This window comes from Elephas maximus, chromosome 17 (assembly GCF_024166365.1).
Source record: "Elephas maximus indicus isolate mEleMax1 chromosome 17, mEleMax1 primary haplotype, whole genome shotgun sequence".
NCBI classification, from domain to species: domain Eukaryota; kingdom Metazoa; phylum Chordata; class Mammalia; order Proboscidea; family Elephantidae; genus Elephas; species Elephas maximus.
In genome coordinates this window covers 62,247,142-62,259,848 of record NC_064835.1, presented here as the reverse complement: position 1 = coordinate 62,259,848, position 12,707 = coordinate 62,247,142, and the positions used below count along the sequence as shown (strand labels likewise).

The following is a 12,707-nucleotide window of genomic DNA, read 5'->3' as shown; positions in this document are numbered from 1 at the left end:
TGAAACTGTAAAAAAGGGTTCTGGCATAGTGTACCCTTGCATATACCACACGTCTCGTGACATTTCCAGGAGTGAATTTCGACCTCACTCACCTTCATCAATAGTCCAAAAATGTTACTTTTGATCATATTTATAATAAAGGTGTAAGTCAAGAAATCATGGATCAAGTTTGGTAATACCCTGGTAATCGGAAAATAAACAGTTGAAACAGTGCATTTGTTCCTGTTAATTTAAGTTGATAATTATATCCCCATAGCTTTTGCGTAATGAATTGGAACCTTGGCTCTCCTGAAGCCTGTCCATTTTGTGTATCAATTGGAAGCATAAAGAAAGCCTGCACTGACACAAATGACATCAAGTAGTTATCAATAGGAATCTCAATTCAGCCTGCATTGACATAATTATCACAGTCATCTCCCAACTCTGGTTTTTAATTGGAGGCGTAAACAAAGCAAAACTGTTGCACAATTGCCCTTGGCTCAGGAGTTGAATGCAAAACCCTTACCAGATCATCTTAAGTGTAACCAAAAAAAAAAAAAAAAGCTGGTCTGCTTATTTCAGTCCAATATGTCTTATTCAACGCCAATGTGATCAATGATCATGAGTCACCTTAGTCATGTGTTTGCAAGCATGTGAAGAGACCCTTGCTTCTTGTACACCTCACATTTGAATTTTGCAGCCCCTTTTTATACTAGTTCTAGTTAGCCAGTTATGGATTATATTGTACACATTTTTTCAGTTTTTAAATCTAAATCTTAGAACCCTTTAGGATCATGTCAGGAATTAAACACAAGTCCTATACCACCAACTTCAAACTGAAAGTCGTTGCGAGGGCAGAAGAAACGAGCGACAGAGTGACAGTGAAAGAGTTTGAGGCCAGAGAGTCATCCATTCGAGAATGGAGAGAGGAGAAAAAGGAGCTGGAGAAAATGAATCCGCAAAAATGCACATGTTGCAGGCCCAAAGCAAAATGGCCTGGGTTGGAGAACTGCTTGAAAGAGTGGATTATTTCTCCAAGGGAACAAAATCAACCGGTCTCTATTGTCGAAATTCACATCAAAGTGAAGCAATAACAAATGAAAGAGGAATGCCAGATTTTAAAGTGGGTTTCACCCTGGATTTCTAAATTCATGAAAAGGAATGGCCTTTCCATGAGAATGAGAACCACTATAGGCCAGCAAGTTCTGCATGACTGGGAGCAAAAGATGGTCCAGTTCTGCTAATTTGTCACCAAAGAAATCTCTAAAGTCAGTATCTCTGCAGTGGACGTAATTAGTATGGATGGGATTCCGATGTCTGTCAACATTACGGCCACCAGGACTGCAGCTCCTTCAGGTGTGAAAACTAGCCATTAGAACCACTGGGCACAAGAGTGCCTGCATCGCGATAGTCCTTGGTTGCACTGTGAATGGAGTGAAATTAAAGCTGATGGTGATTTTCAAGAGAGTTACCATGCCCCGTGAAAAACTGCCCACCAATGTGGTGGTTCATTGTAATAGGAGGGATGGATGGAGTGTGATCTTATGAAAGTATGGGTAGATAAATGTTACAGGGCCAGGCAGGGGGTATTCCTTTTGAAGAAGTCTTTACTAATTTTGGACACGATGTCTGCTCACAAAGAAAAAAAAGCTCAAATTACCTTAACTCGTGCCCGTATAGCAGTCATAGCTGGTGGCCTTAGCTGCAAGCTGCAGTCGCTAGATGTAGTGGTCAATCACATGTTCAAGACTTTTGTGAGAAGAGAGCTGGATGGATGGATGGATGCAGTCTGGGATTCATGAGCTCACACCATCAGGATGCCCGAACCAGGCAACGTTTACAGGAGTCCGCAAGTAGGTGGCTTCTGCCTGGGGGAAAATAACCCCGGAAACCATCCACAATGGCTTCAGAAAGACTGGGGTTGTGTACTAGCAGAATACCAATGATGAAAATGACATCAAAGGCAGTGATGGTGACGACATCAGTTCAGAAGTCATAGAAGGTCATCTACAGGCAGCTCTGGGATACTTCAATGATGATGGTTACAAGGGATCGAATTTTGAAGGGCCCCGGAAGTCTGATGATGATGATAATGAATGAATAAACTAAAATGGCCTATTTTAAGATAAAAATGCAGTTTCTTCCGGTGACTTTGTTGGTTTCAAAGACATTAATTATCAAAAATTATGATTCTGTTTAAGATTTATGAAAGCAGTAAAATAGAAACAATTTCTTGTAGTTTTAGGCCTAGGATCATTTCTTACTGATTTCTAGCTCTTTGTGCGTTCATACTCTTTGGTTTCAGCTTGGCATCCTATTTCCCTTAGAAACCCATTCAGTTCATCACTGGTTGCACTCAGCTTAGGAAGATACCTACTTTAAATGAAGTTTCCATGAGATCAGTTTTATCCCAGCAACGTTTAGTTTGTTGAAAAAAAAAAAATCGAAATTGAAGTCAGCAAAATGTAAAAAAATACTAGTATGATGAACTTACGAAAAAAACGTGCAGGAGTGTTTCCCAGTTTACAAAAAACTTACAAGGCATGTGTTATTTGTGTAAAATATGGTAGTCATCCTAGTGGAGGTGAAGTGCTGTCTCATTGCGGTTTTGATTTTCATTTTTTCATGTGCTTATTGGCCATATGTGTGTCTTTGGAGAAATGCCTGTTCAGATCCTATGCCCATTTTTAAATTAGATTGTCTTATTATTGAGTTGTCTGAGTTTTGTTTTTTGTGTTCTGAATACAAGTCCCTTATTAGGTGTATGATTTTCAAACTTTTCTTTCTGTGGGTTGACTATATTAATGTTATCATTTGTAATACAAAGTTTTTAATTTTGATGTCCAATTTATCAATTTCTTCTTCTGTTACTAGTGTTTTTCATGTCATATCTTTTGTGATCTTAAGAAATCACTGCCTAAGCCAAGGTCATGAAGATTTACTCCTGTGTTTTCTTCTAAAAAGTTTTATAATTTTAGCTGTTACATTTAAGCCTATGATCAATTTCAAGTTAATTTTTGTATATGGTATGAGGCGGGGGGTACAGCTTCATTCATTTGTATAAACCTTATTGTCCCAGCATCATTTGTTGAAAAGACTGTTCTTTTCCCCCATTGGATTGTCTGGGCACCCTTGTCAGTACTCAGCTGATGATAAGTGTTAAGGGTTTATTATCACTGGACTCAGTTTCATTCCATTGATCTGTATAAGTATATCCTTATGCCAGTTCCATATCGTCTTAATTGTTGTAGCTTTGTGGTAAGTTTTGAAATTGGAAAGTGTGAGTGTTCCAACTTTCTTTTGCTTTTTCAAGATTATTTTGGCTATCGTCATTTAAACCCATATAAGTAGATCTTAAAAGAGCACAGTGCTCAAGGCAGAGATTTTTTTTATTGTGCTTTAAGTGAAAGTTTACAATTCAAGTCAGTTTCTCATACAAAAACTTACACGCACATTGTTATGTGACCCTAGTTGCTCTCCCTCCTCTCCACACTGTATTTCTTGTGTCCATTTAGCCAGCTCCTGTCCCCCTCTGCCTTCTCATCTTGCCTCCGGACAGGAGCTGCCCACTTAGTCTCATGTGTCTACTTGAGCTAAGAATCACACTCCTCATCAGTATCATTTTATGTCTTATAGTCCAGTCTAATCTTTGGAGAGTTGGCCTTGGGAATGGTTTTAGTTTTGGGCTAACAGAGGGTACAGGAGCCATGTCTTCTGGGGTCTCCTCAGTCTCAGTCATACCATTAAGTCTGGTCTTTTTACTAGAATTTGAGTTCTGAATCCCACTTTTCTCCTGCTCCATTCGGGACTCTGTTGTGTTCCCTGGCCGGGCAGTCATTGGTGGTACCTGGGCACCATCTAGGTCTTCTGGTCTCAGGCTGATGGAGGCTCTGGTTTTTGTGGCCCTTTCTGTCAAGACAGACATTCTTTACTAAAAAAACAGAACAAACCCATTGCTGCCGAGTCAATTCCAAGTCATAGCGACCCTATAGGACGGAGTAGAACTGCCCCATAGAGTTTCCAAGGAGCACCTGGTGGATTTGAACTACTGACTTTTTGGTTAGCAGCTGTAGCATTTAACCACTATGCCACCAGGGTTTTCTCAGATTTTGACATTTAGCATAGCCAAGAAAAAAATACAAAAGATTTCTGTAACATTGTTAACAAACTTGATTTAAAGTATCTGTATGAAACTTCGTTCTCTAAAAACAGCATACACAGTTCCAAATGCCCATGAAATGCTTACAGAAATGAATTGTACATTAGCCAGAAGGCTGATAAAGTCCTAAAAGTATAAATTTTATAAGCCCATATTCTCTAACCATAATACACCAAAGTTGAAACTTAACAACTATAATATTTTTAATTTAACATAAAAACTTAACAGTGCCATTCTAAGTAACTTCTGGGTTATAAAAATTCAAGGTAGAAATTGTAGAACTTTTTTTTTTCATGTAAAGACAGAAAAAGCACATGTCAAAACCTATGAGCTGTGGCTAAATCTATATTTAGAGGAAAATATATAGCTTTAAATTATATTTTTGTTGAACAAGAACAGTTGGAAGAAAGCGTTCTAATCTGGAAAAACTAACAAAATAAGCAAAGGAAATGGTAAGAAGGAAAATATATGAATTAATAAATCAGTCCCCAAAATTCATCAGTATAACCAAGATCTTCTTTCAAAAGTTCAATAGACCAATTTCTGATTATTCTAAGAGCTCAGCATTAGTGATATGAAAGGATATAATCATAGATAAGAAGTGATTTTCTTTAAAAAAAAAAAAAAACTTAGTGTTCAACTTTGTTGTTTTTAGGCGCCTTCGAGTTGCTTCCAACTCATAACGACCCTATGTACAACAGAACAGAACACTGCCCAGTCCTGCTCCATCCTCACAGTCGTTGCTGTGCTTGAGCCCATTGTTGCAGCCACTGTGTCAATCCATCTCCTCAAGGGTCCTCTTTTCTGCTGACTGTCTACTAAGTATGAAGTCCTTCTCCAGGGACTGGTCCTTCCTGATGACATGTCCAGAGTATGTGAGAGAAGTCTTAACCATCCTCGCTTCTAAGGAGCGTTCTGGCTATACTTCTTCCAGGACAGATTTGTTCCTTCTTCTGGCAGTCCACAGTATATTCAATATTCTTTCCCAGCACCATAATACAAAGGCATCAGTTCTCCTTCGGTCTTTCTTATTCATTGTCCAGCTTTTGCATGCCTATGAGGCTATTGAAACTTTAAGCTACTATATTTTAGGCTAGTAGTATATTTTGAAATCTAGATTAGATGGATGATTTCAAGGAAAATAGAAATTTTAAAAATAGACCAAGAAGTTTTAAAACCAAATAGATCCCTAACAAACTGAAAGACTTCAACAATTCACAGTCCACTCTGCCCCTAACCACGTGCCCTCCAGAGAAGTTGCACAAATCTATGTTCCCACCAACAAAATTTAAGTACGTTCCTTCATTCCCTTGCCAACTCTGGGTATTATCAATCTTGTAAATATTTGATACTCTGATGTGTGGAAAAGTTTAGTGTTGAGTTTCATATTTTTAACATTAGGTTTCAGGGTGTACAACTTACATTTCTTATTTTAGGAATAACCTTTTTATATCCTTTGTCCCTTTTTCTCTGGAGGTTTTTCTATTAACATTAAAGCATTAAGTCATGTTGCTTAATTTTTATATAGTCAGATTCTTTCTTTGTTTCCTGCTAAAAAAGATATTCCCAACCTCAAGATTATAAAATATATTCTCTTGTTTTTCTTTTAATACTTTTTTTGGGAGGTGGGGCAATGTATTTAAGCTTATGTGTGGTCAGGTATAATTTTGTTTTTAAATAGCTAATTGACAACAGATTTTTTTAATAAGAAAGTTATAGTCCTAAATTAATGTATTCAAAAAAATCTGTTTTAAAATCAATAAGCTTGGTAATGAGTTGACATGACTCCTTTAAAATAACTGAAATAACTGTTGAAATAGAGAAATCTGAGGAGGAAATAATTCTGGCCAAAGTATGAAGAAAGTACTTTTATTTATAAAACATGAAGTTAGATCAGAACATCCAAATGAAAATGTATAACAAGCATGGGTATATCTGGACCTCATAAGTATATCATTACTGGAACTAGGATTTTAAAGTCATCCACGTAAAAGTGATCATAATCCTTGTAGATATTAAAGCCAAGAAGAAGGATTTTGGAGAGAATGCGGGGGGGAGGGGGGAGAGGACCACTTCCAGACCATAATTTTAAAAACCTGATAGAAACACCTTTGGGACCCATGTCATCTGGTTCTGCCACCCTCTACAAGACTTTCGTGATGATTCTTCAACCATATGGGTTTTCCCATATCTTAATGGAGGACTTTAGCTCATGGTTCATTTTCTTTCTCTCTACCCCAAGCCCTGCCGTTTTTGGGAAAACTTTACTATTGTGCTTTTAGAGTTTCTTGATTTCAAGCCTGACGGCCTGTGCCTCCACTGCATGTTAGCCCTTCACTCTCAAGACCATGCTTTGGATTTTGGCATCACCCAGAATTGTCCCATCTCTGCAATCGCTGTTCATTCATACACCAGAAGGATTTCCAAGAATCTGCTATGCAGACACAGTGCATTTTTGGTCCTCTGGGGAGGACTTTTCATGGTGTTTAATGTGCCATACTTGCAGAAATAGATCACCAGTTCTGATTTGCTAAAGGTGAATAATAGCACCAGAATTCCTGCTCTTGTAAGCTTTTATCTTGTTTCTAGGAATTGTATGTCAAAAAAAAAAAATTTTTTTTTTTGCACACTTTGTGATTGTGTCACTCCTTATTAATTAGTAAATTTTATTGCAACTGCAGTTGCCAGTTTCATCGGCATATGTCTGAAGACTTTGGTGCTATAAACTATCTAATTTTGACTCTGGTTATCTTATCGGTGTGTATGTCTGGTCCTAAATTTAAGGGGTTGTAAATGAATTAGTGTAAACCCATTACTCTGAAGGAAAAGTATCTCCCAGCAGCATCTGGCTGGCAGAAGCTCAGCGGTAACAATCTTCCTACATGAAGATAGCCATGTAGAGCTGCGTAAGAAAATATGGCCTTTTTCCTATGTTTGATAAGTTTTCCTAAGCTCAACTTCCACCAAAAAGGTAATTTTCTACTTGGACAGCTTTTATTTTTTGGACCTATTTGATGGTATCTTTGATCAATAAATATGGAAATGAATCTCACCTAGATTTTAATTAAAGTAAACCAAAAACCAAACCCATTGCTGTCGAGTCTGTTTCAACTCATAATGACTCTATAGGACAGGGTTTCGAAGGCTGTAAATCTTTACAGAAGCAGACTGCCACATCTTTGTCCTGAGGAGCAGCAGGTGGGTTTGAACCATCAACCTTTCAGTTAGTAGCCGAGTGCTTAACCACGGTACCATCAGGCCTACAAAAAGCCTGGCACATCTCTGAGATGGTGGCTTTTACTTCCTTTTCCCAGTGTTGTCAAATAAGGCATCAGCACTTGAGTTAACTCTCATAATAATAGGAATTAGAAACTGCCGACCAGCATGTATCTCCTTCCCAGACTGTGCAACAGAGAGCTTCAGCAGCTTCAGTTAACTTGTAGTTGCATCAGTCTTTATGTGCTAGCCCCAGGGCAGAGAGCTGAGTGAGCTAATCCACATCCCCTGAGGGATGAAGAGATGCCTAGGACTCAGGGGACTAAGGAAGGTGGGCTGTCGTGGTTTACTGGCAGCATGTGTAAATGAATTCATCAAAGAAAAATAATCCATGGTGAGTCTTTAAAACGAAATGTCAGGTATCAGTTCGGGCCCGTGCATTGTGATTACAGCTGTTTATCTGTTTGAAGCCGACGTTGCAGGACAGGATTGCATGATTCTAACAGTTTGCACTTACCTCTGGCCTGAAAGTATAGTGCCGCGTTACACCTACAGTGTCCAAAGCCCACGTTTTTGTTAGGAAGCACATTGGGATTGTCTGTTCTTTACTATATGAAAGTGACACTGTTAACCACCTTCCATTGTTCCTATATCCCTATATTCACCAGTACAGAAAATGTAGAACCCTAGAGTGATACGCTTTTTTCCTCCAAATAAGCCTTCATAACCTGCATTTATTTCAGTTTGCATACATGAATAAACACATATTTTAAAGTTTTATGGAGATATTTCACATACCATAAAATTCAGCCATTTAAAGTACACAGTTCTGTGGTTTTTAGTATATTCACCGAATTGTATAACCATTATCCCATCTAATTTCAAAACAAAAAGAAACCCTATACACAATAGCAGCCACCTCAAACTCCCCCAAACTCCTGCCCATGGCCCAGCCCCCATGTGACCACCAGTCTACTTTCCATCACTATGATTTGCTGATTCTGGACATTTCATATAAATGGAATCATACAATGTAGCCCTGGTGGCACAATGGTTAAGAGCAAGTTTGCTAACCAAAAGGTCAGCAGTTCAAATCCATTAGCCACTCCTTGCAAACCCTATGGGGCAAGTTCTACTCTGTCCTATAGGATGGCTATGAGTTGGAATCAGTTTGGTTTTTTGGGAATCATATGATATGTGGTCTTTTGTGACTGGCTGCTTTCACTTAATGTTTTCAGGGTTTATACCTATTGTAGCATGTATCAGTTCTTCATTCCTTTTTCTTGCCACATAATATCCCATTGCACCACATTTTATTTGCCATTCATCAGATAATGGACATTTGAGTCGTTTGCACTTTTTTGGCTATTATGAACAAAGCTGGTTGCTGTGATCATATATAAATTTTTGTGTGAAAATAAGTTTTTCTTTCTCTTATGTATGTCCCTAGGAATGGAATTACTGGGTCACGTGGTAACTCACATTGTAAATCGTGTGTTTAACCATTGGAGGGACTAACAGACTATTTTCCAAAGAGACTGTACTGTATTGCATTCCCACCACATCCTCCTCAACACTTAGCTGTTCTAAAGTATTTGATAAACACATTTTGTTGAGAGTGGATTTTTATTCATGGACAATTTTCTTTTTTTTAAATACTTTTATGGGCAGGAATTACTTAATCAAGAAGAGGGATTTGAACTAGAAATGGAAACACACCCAGGCTCCCCCATCTAATCAGACGTAAGCTTGTGTTTTTCCACATCTCATGGTGCATATCCCAGCTGGCTGTGTACTTTGAAAGTGCAGGAGGTTTACAGACTCTCAGGATTGGAAGGGACCATCAGAGATGTTTGGGTCATACCTGCTGCCATCACATCAACACCTCGAGTACCTCTGCTTCAAAGCTCCACCACTTGTTCGCTGCTGTTGGGGCAGCTGATTCCATTTGTCTGCATCACCAGTTATCAAAGTTTTTAACTTAAAAAGATCCAAAATCTGCCTACATTAGAAATCCTAGCCCTCTCCCCAGTTCAGCTTTCTGAAGGCCCAGAAAATGGGTTTAATTTACACCTCTCAGGTCATTCCCTGAAGGGTTTTCTCTCAGGCCTTCACTCTTTGAGCCATTTCTCACAGGTCATAGTTTCCACTCTCTCATTTCCTAATTTGGCAGCTTTCTTGGGTCTGTTGTGTTTTAGGTATGTCCATTTGAACCCTTCATGTTGTAGTTCACGTGGTGTCGAGCACACTCTGGATAGACATTCCTATGGCCTAACGTTTTTTATTCTCAGTGACTTCAACAGAGCCATTAAATCTTCACTGCCACACCCTTTCTGTATATGTTTTGTTTTGTTCTCATTTTTTAAACTGTTTATACAATCACAATGTACAAAATTGAAGATGTATGAAAGAGCATTTGGTAAAGAATGTCCCTCCCACTCCTACCCCCAGGCATCCAGTTCTCCTTTCCAGAGGCAGTGAGCATCACCAGTTTCTTGTGTGTACTTACAGAGATTATTTTTAACAGCTTTACTGAAGTATAGATACCATAAAATACATCCATTTTAAGTGTACAATTCAGTTGTTTTTAGTAAATTTAGAGTTGTATAATCTTTACCACTATCCAGTTTTAGGACATTTCTGTCATCCCAGAAAGATGCCTTTTTTGCAGTCAATCAATCCATGTTTCCAACCTCAGGCAGCCACTAATCTGTTTTCTGCCTTTTCTAGACACTGCCTGTAAATAGAATTATATAATACGTAGTGTTTTGCTGTTTTGCATCTGGCTTCTTTTGCTGAGCATAATGTTTTCAAGGTTCCTCCATATTGTATGTATCAGTAGGGTTTTGGGTTTTTTTTTTTTTTTTAATTGCTGCATAATACTCCGTTGTGTGGATATACCACATTTTGTTTATCCATTTACTAGGTTGTGGGCATTTGGACTGTTTTACTTTTTGGATAATATGAATAATGCTGCTATGAATATTCCTGTGAAAGTCTTTTTGTGGACCTATGTTTTCATTTCTCTTGGGTATGTACCTAGGAGTAGAATTGCTGGATCATACGGTAAGTTTATGTTTAACTTTTTAAGAAACTGCCAAATTGTTTTCCAAAGTGGCGATTCCATTTGACATGACCACCAGCAATGTATGAAGAGCATTCCGGTTTCTCCACATTCTTGTCAACACATGGTATTTTTTGTCTTTTTGATTATAGCCATCTTAGTGGATATGAAGTGGTATCTCATTAGGGTTTTGATTTGCATTTTCCTAATGACCAATGATGTTGAGCATCTTTTCATGTACTTGTTGCCACTCATATCTTCGTCCTGCCTAATGCACAGGGCTTTACAAATATCCTTCTAACCATCCTTTTGTTTGATTTGGCCTGTTAGTCCTGTTATTATTTGGGATGCTGACGGCCATTTAGGCTAGATGTGCATTGTATGTAAATTACTAGATGCACATTGTATGCAAATTTTCCTGCCTTGCGTATCTCCAAGACATTGATATAAAATGTCAAATAGGACTAGCCAGATGCAGACGCAGTGCCTGGCACACAGTAGATTCTTTGTAAATATTTGGTGATGAATGTAAGATGTACCACTCCATAGAGGGCCCTGTCTGTGTTGTCAGTAATATTTGGGTAAGGTTGGTTCCACCAGTTATGGTTCTGCCAACTTATCATTCAGCCCATATAACTCCATCTAACCCTCAGAGATGCCCTGAGAAGCTTTTCTTTTTGTTCAAATCTAGATGTACTCTACTTCACATTGTTTTGATCTGCCAGTCAAGGGAGAACAAGGCTAGCCTGGCAGATTCGTCCTGCCGTATTCAGCCCTGGCTAAAATTTGCTGATCTTCTCTTTGACTTCCAGATGCTTGCAAGTTAGCAGATTGATGATCCATTCTGGGATTGCAGAAGCCATCAGTATCAAACCCACCAGTTTGCAGTATTTACCTTATCTACCTTTCAGAAAATCAGAACATTTCCTGTCTCCAGATATCTAACATAGCTTCTCTTCCTGCAAGATTCTGTTAACGTTTCTTGAGGACTCTGGAATATAGTTCATCTATTTAAGAGGAAGTGGGCAGTGATGATTCAGTGGTAGAATTCTCGCCTTCCATGCCGGAGACCCAAGTTCAATCCCTGGCCAACGCACCTCATGCGCGGCCACCTCCTGTCTTGTCAGTGGAATCTTGCGTGTTGCCATGATGCTGTACAGGTCTCAGACTAAGACGGGCTGGGAAGAAAAGCCTGGTAATCTGCTTCCAAAAATCAGCCAGTGAAAACCCTGTGGATCACAACGATTGGATCCGCAGCCGATCATGGGGATGGCACAGGACTGGGCAGTGTTTTGTCCCTTTGTACATGGGGCTGACTCGGCAGCTAAGAAAAACAGTTAAGGGGAGCAGATAATCTCAGTTTCCTCACCTGACTTGGGCTTCAGTTTACCTCTACCAAACTAGCTTGAGTAGAAAATCAAAATATAGATGTCCAGGCCCCTCCCTGGAGATCCAATTCATTGTTCTCAGGTAGGACACCTCAGGAGATTTTTATGATCAGGCAAGTTTAAGAGAGAGAGTTTTATGCTGTATTCTACTATATTCTGATAACCTTTTCCTAATCCACCAGCATTCCATGGTCAGCTTCCATCTTGCCCTTCATTGCTCTCCTCACTCTGAACGTAGCTCACGAGGCCTTTAGGGCTCTTTGATGAGTTTTTTTTGCAATATGCCACTCATTCAGAACTTCTCACGGGGCCTTCAGCCCCTTCTGTTTGTCCTCATGTAAGTGTCTGATTTTATCAGAGAGCACTTTCTTCAGTGCATCAGTTTCTTTAGCTATTCCTAGTCCTCTTTATCGCTCAACAAAATTATATGCAGGTGTCAAGTCAGAATTTCACTCTGAGGACCCACCTAGCTAATGTTTGGCTAGCATCCTCGTCAGAGGCTTTTAGGCCCTGGAAGCGTTCTCAGCTTTTTTGTTTTACCTTCTTAGAAGAGCTCAGTCCTTTATCCAACTTGACAACAGCATTCTCCTCCCTATCACAAGCTCTATGGCAGCACGCTCACATGGTTGCAAGCATCCTCACAATGTCAGTTCAGCTTTTTGAATGGGATTAGAAAGGGCTCTTGGGAACTTGCAGGTTTTGTTATCCTATGAGTAACTGCTATTGTTTGCAGATAAAGATAACAGGGTCACTTTTGTTTTTCCAGGTGGGAGAACATATGATTTCTTCTGATTCTCTTTCATCTTCTGCTAGTAGTTTCTGGAGCTCAAGCCCTATCCTTTGCAGCAAGCAAAATGTACAGATGTTAAACAAGGGTGTCCAAGCAGGTAAGTGATTTGAA

General features: G+C 39.1%; 1 protein-coding gene across 4 annotated transcripts in view; it reads left to right on the top strand.

Moving 5' to 3' along the window:
- The window catches only part of ALMS1 (ALMS1 centrosome and basal body associated protein), a 187,270-nt gene that overhangs the window by 161,869 nt on the left and 12,694 nt on the right, over positions 1-12,707 (top strand). For 3 of the 4 annotated variants that reach the window (XM_049856194.1, XM_049856193.1, XM_049856195.1), the window contains one exon: positions 12,573-12,693. In XM_049856194.1, the coding sequence (XP_049712151.1) occupies positions 12,573-12,693 (121 nt within the window). Of the gene's footprint in view, positions 1-12,572; positions 12,694-12,707 lie in introns of those variants that run through there. The other variant, XM_049856196.1, reaches the window with a different exon arrangement.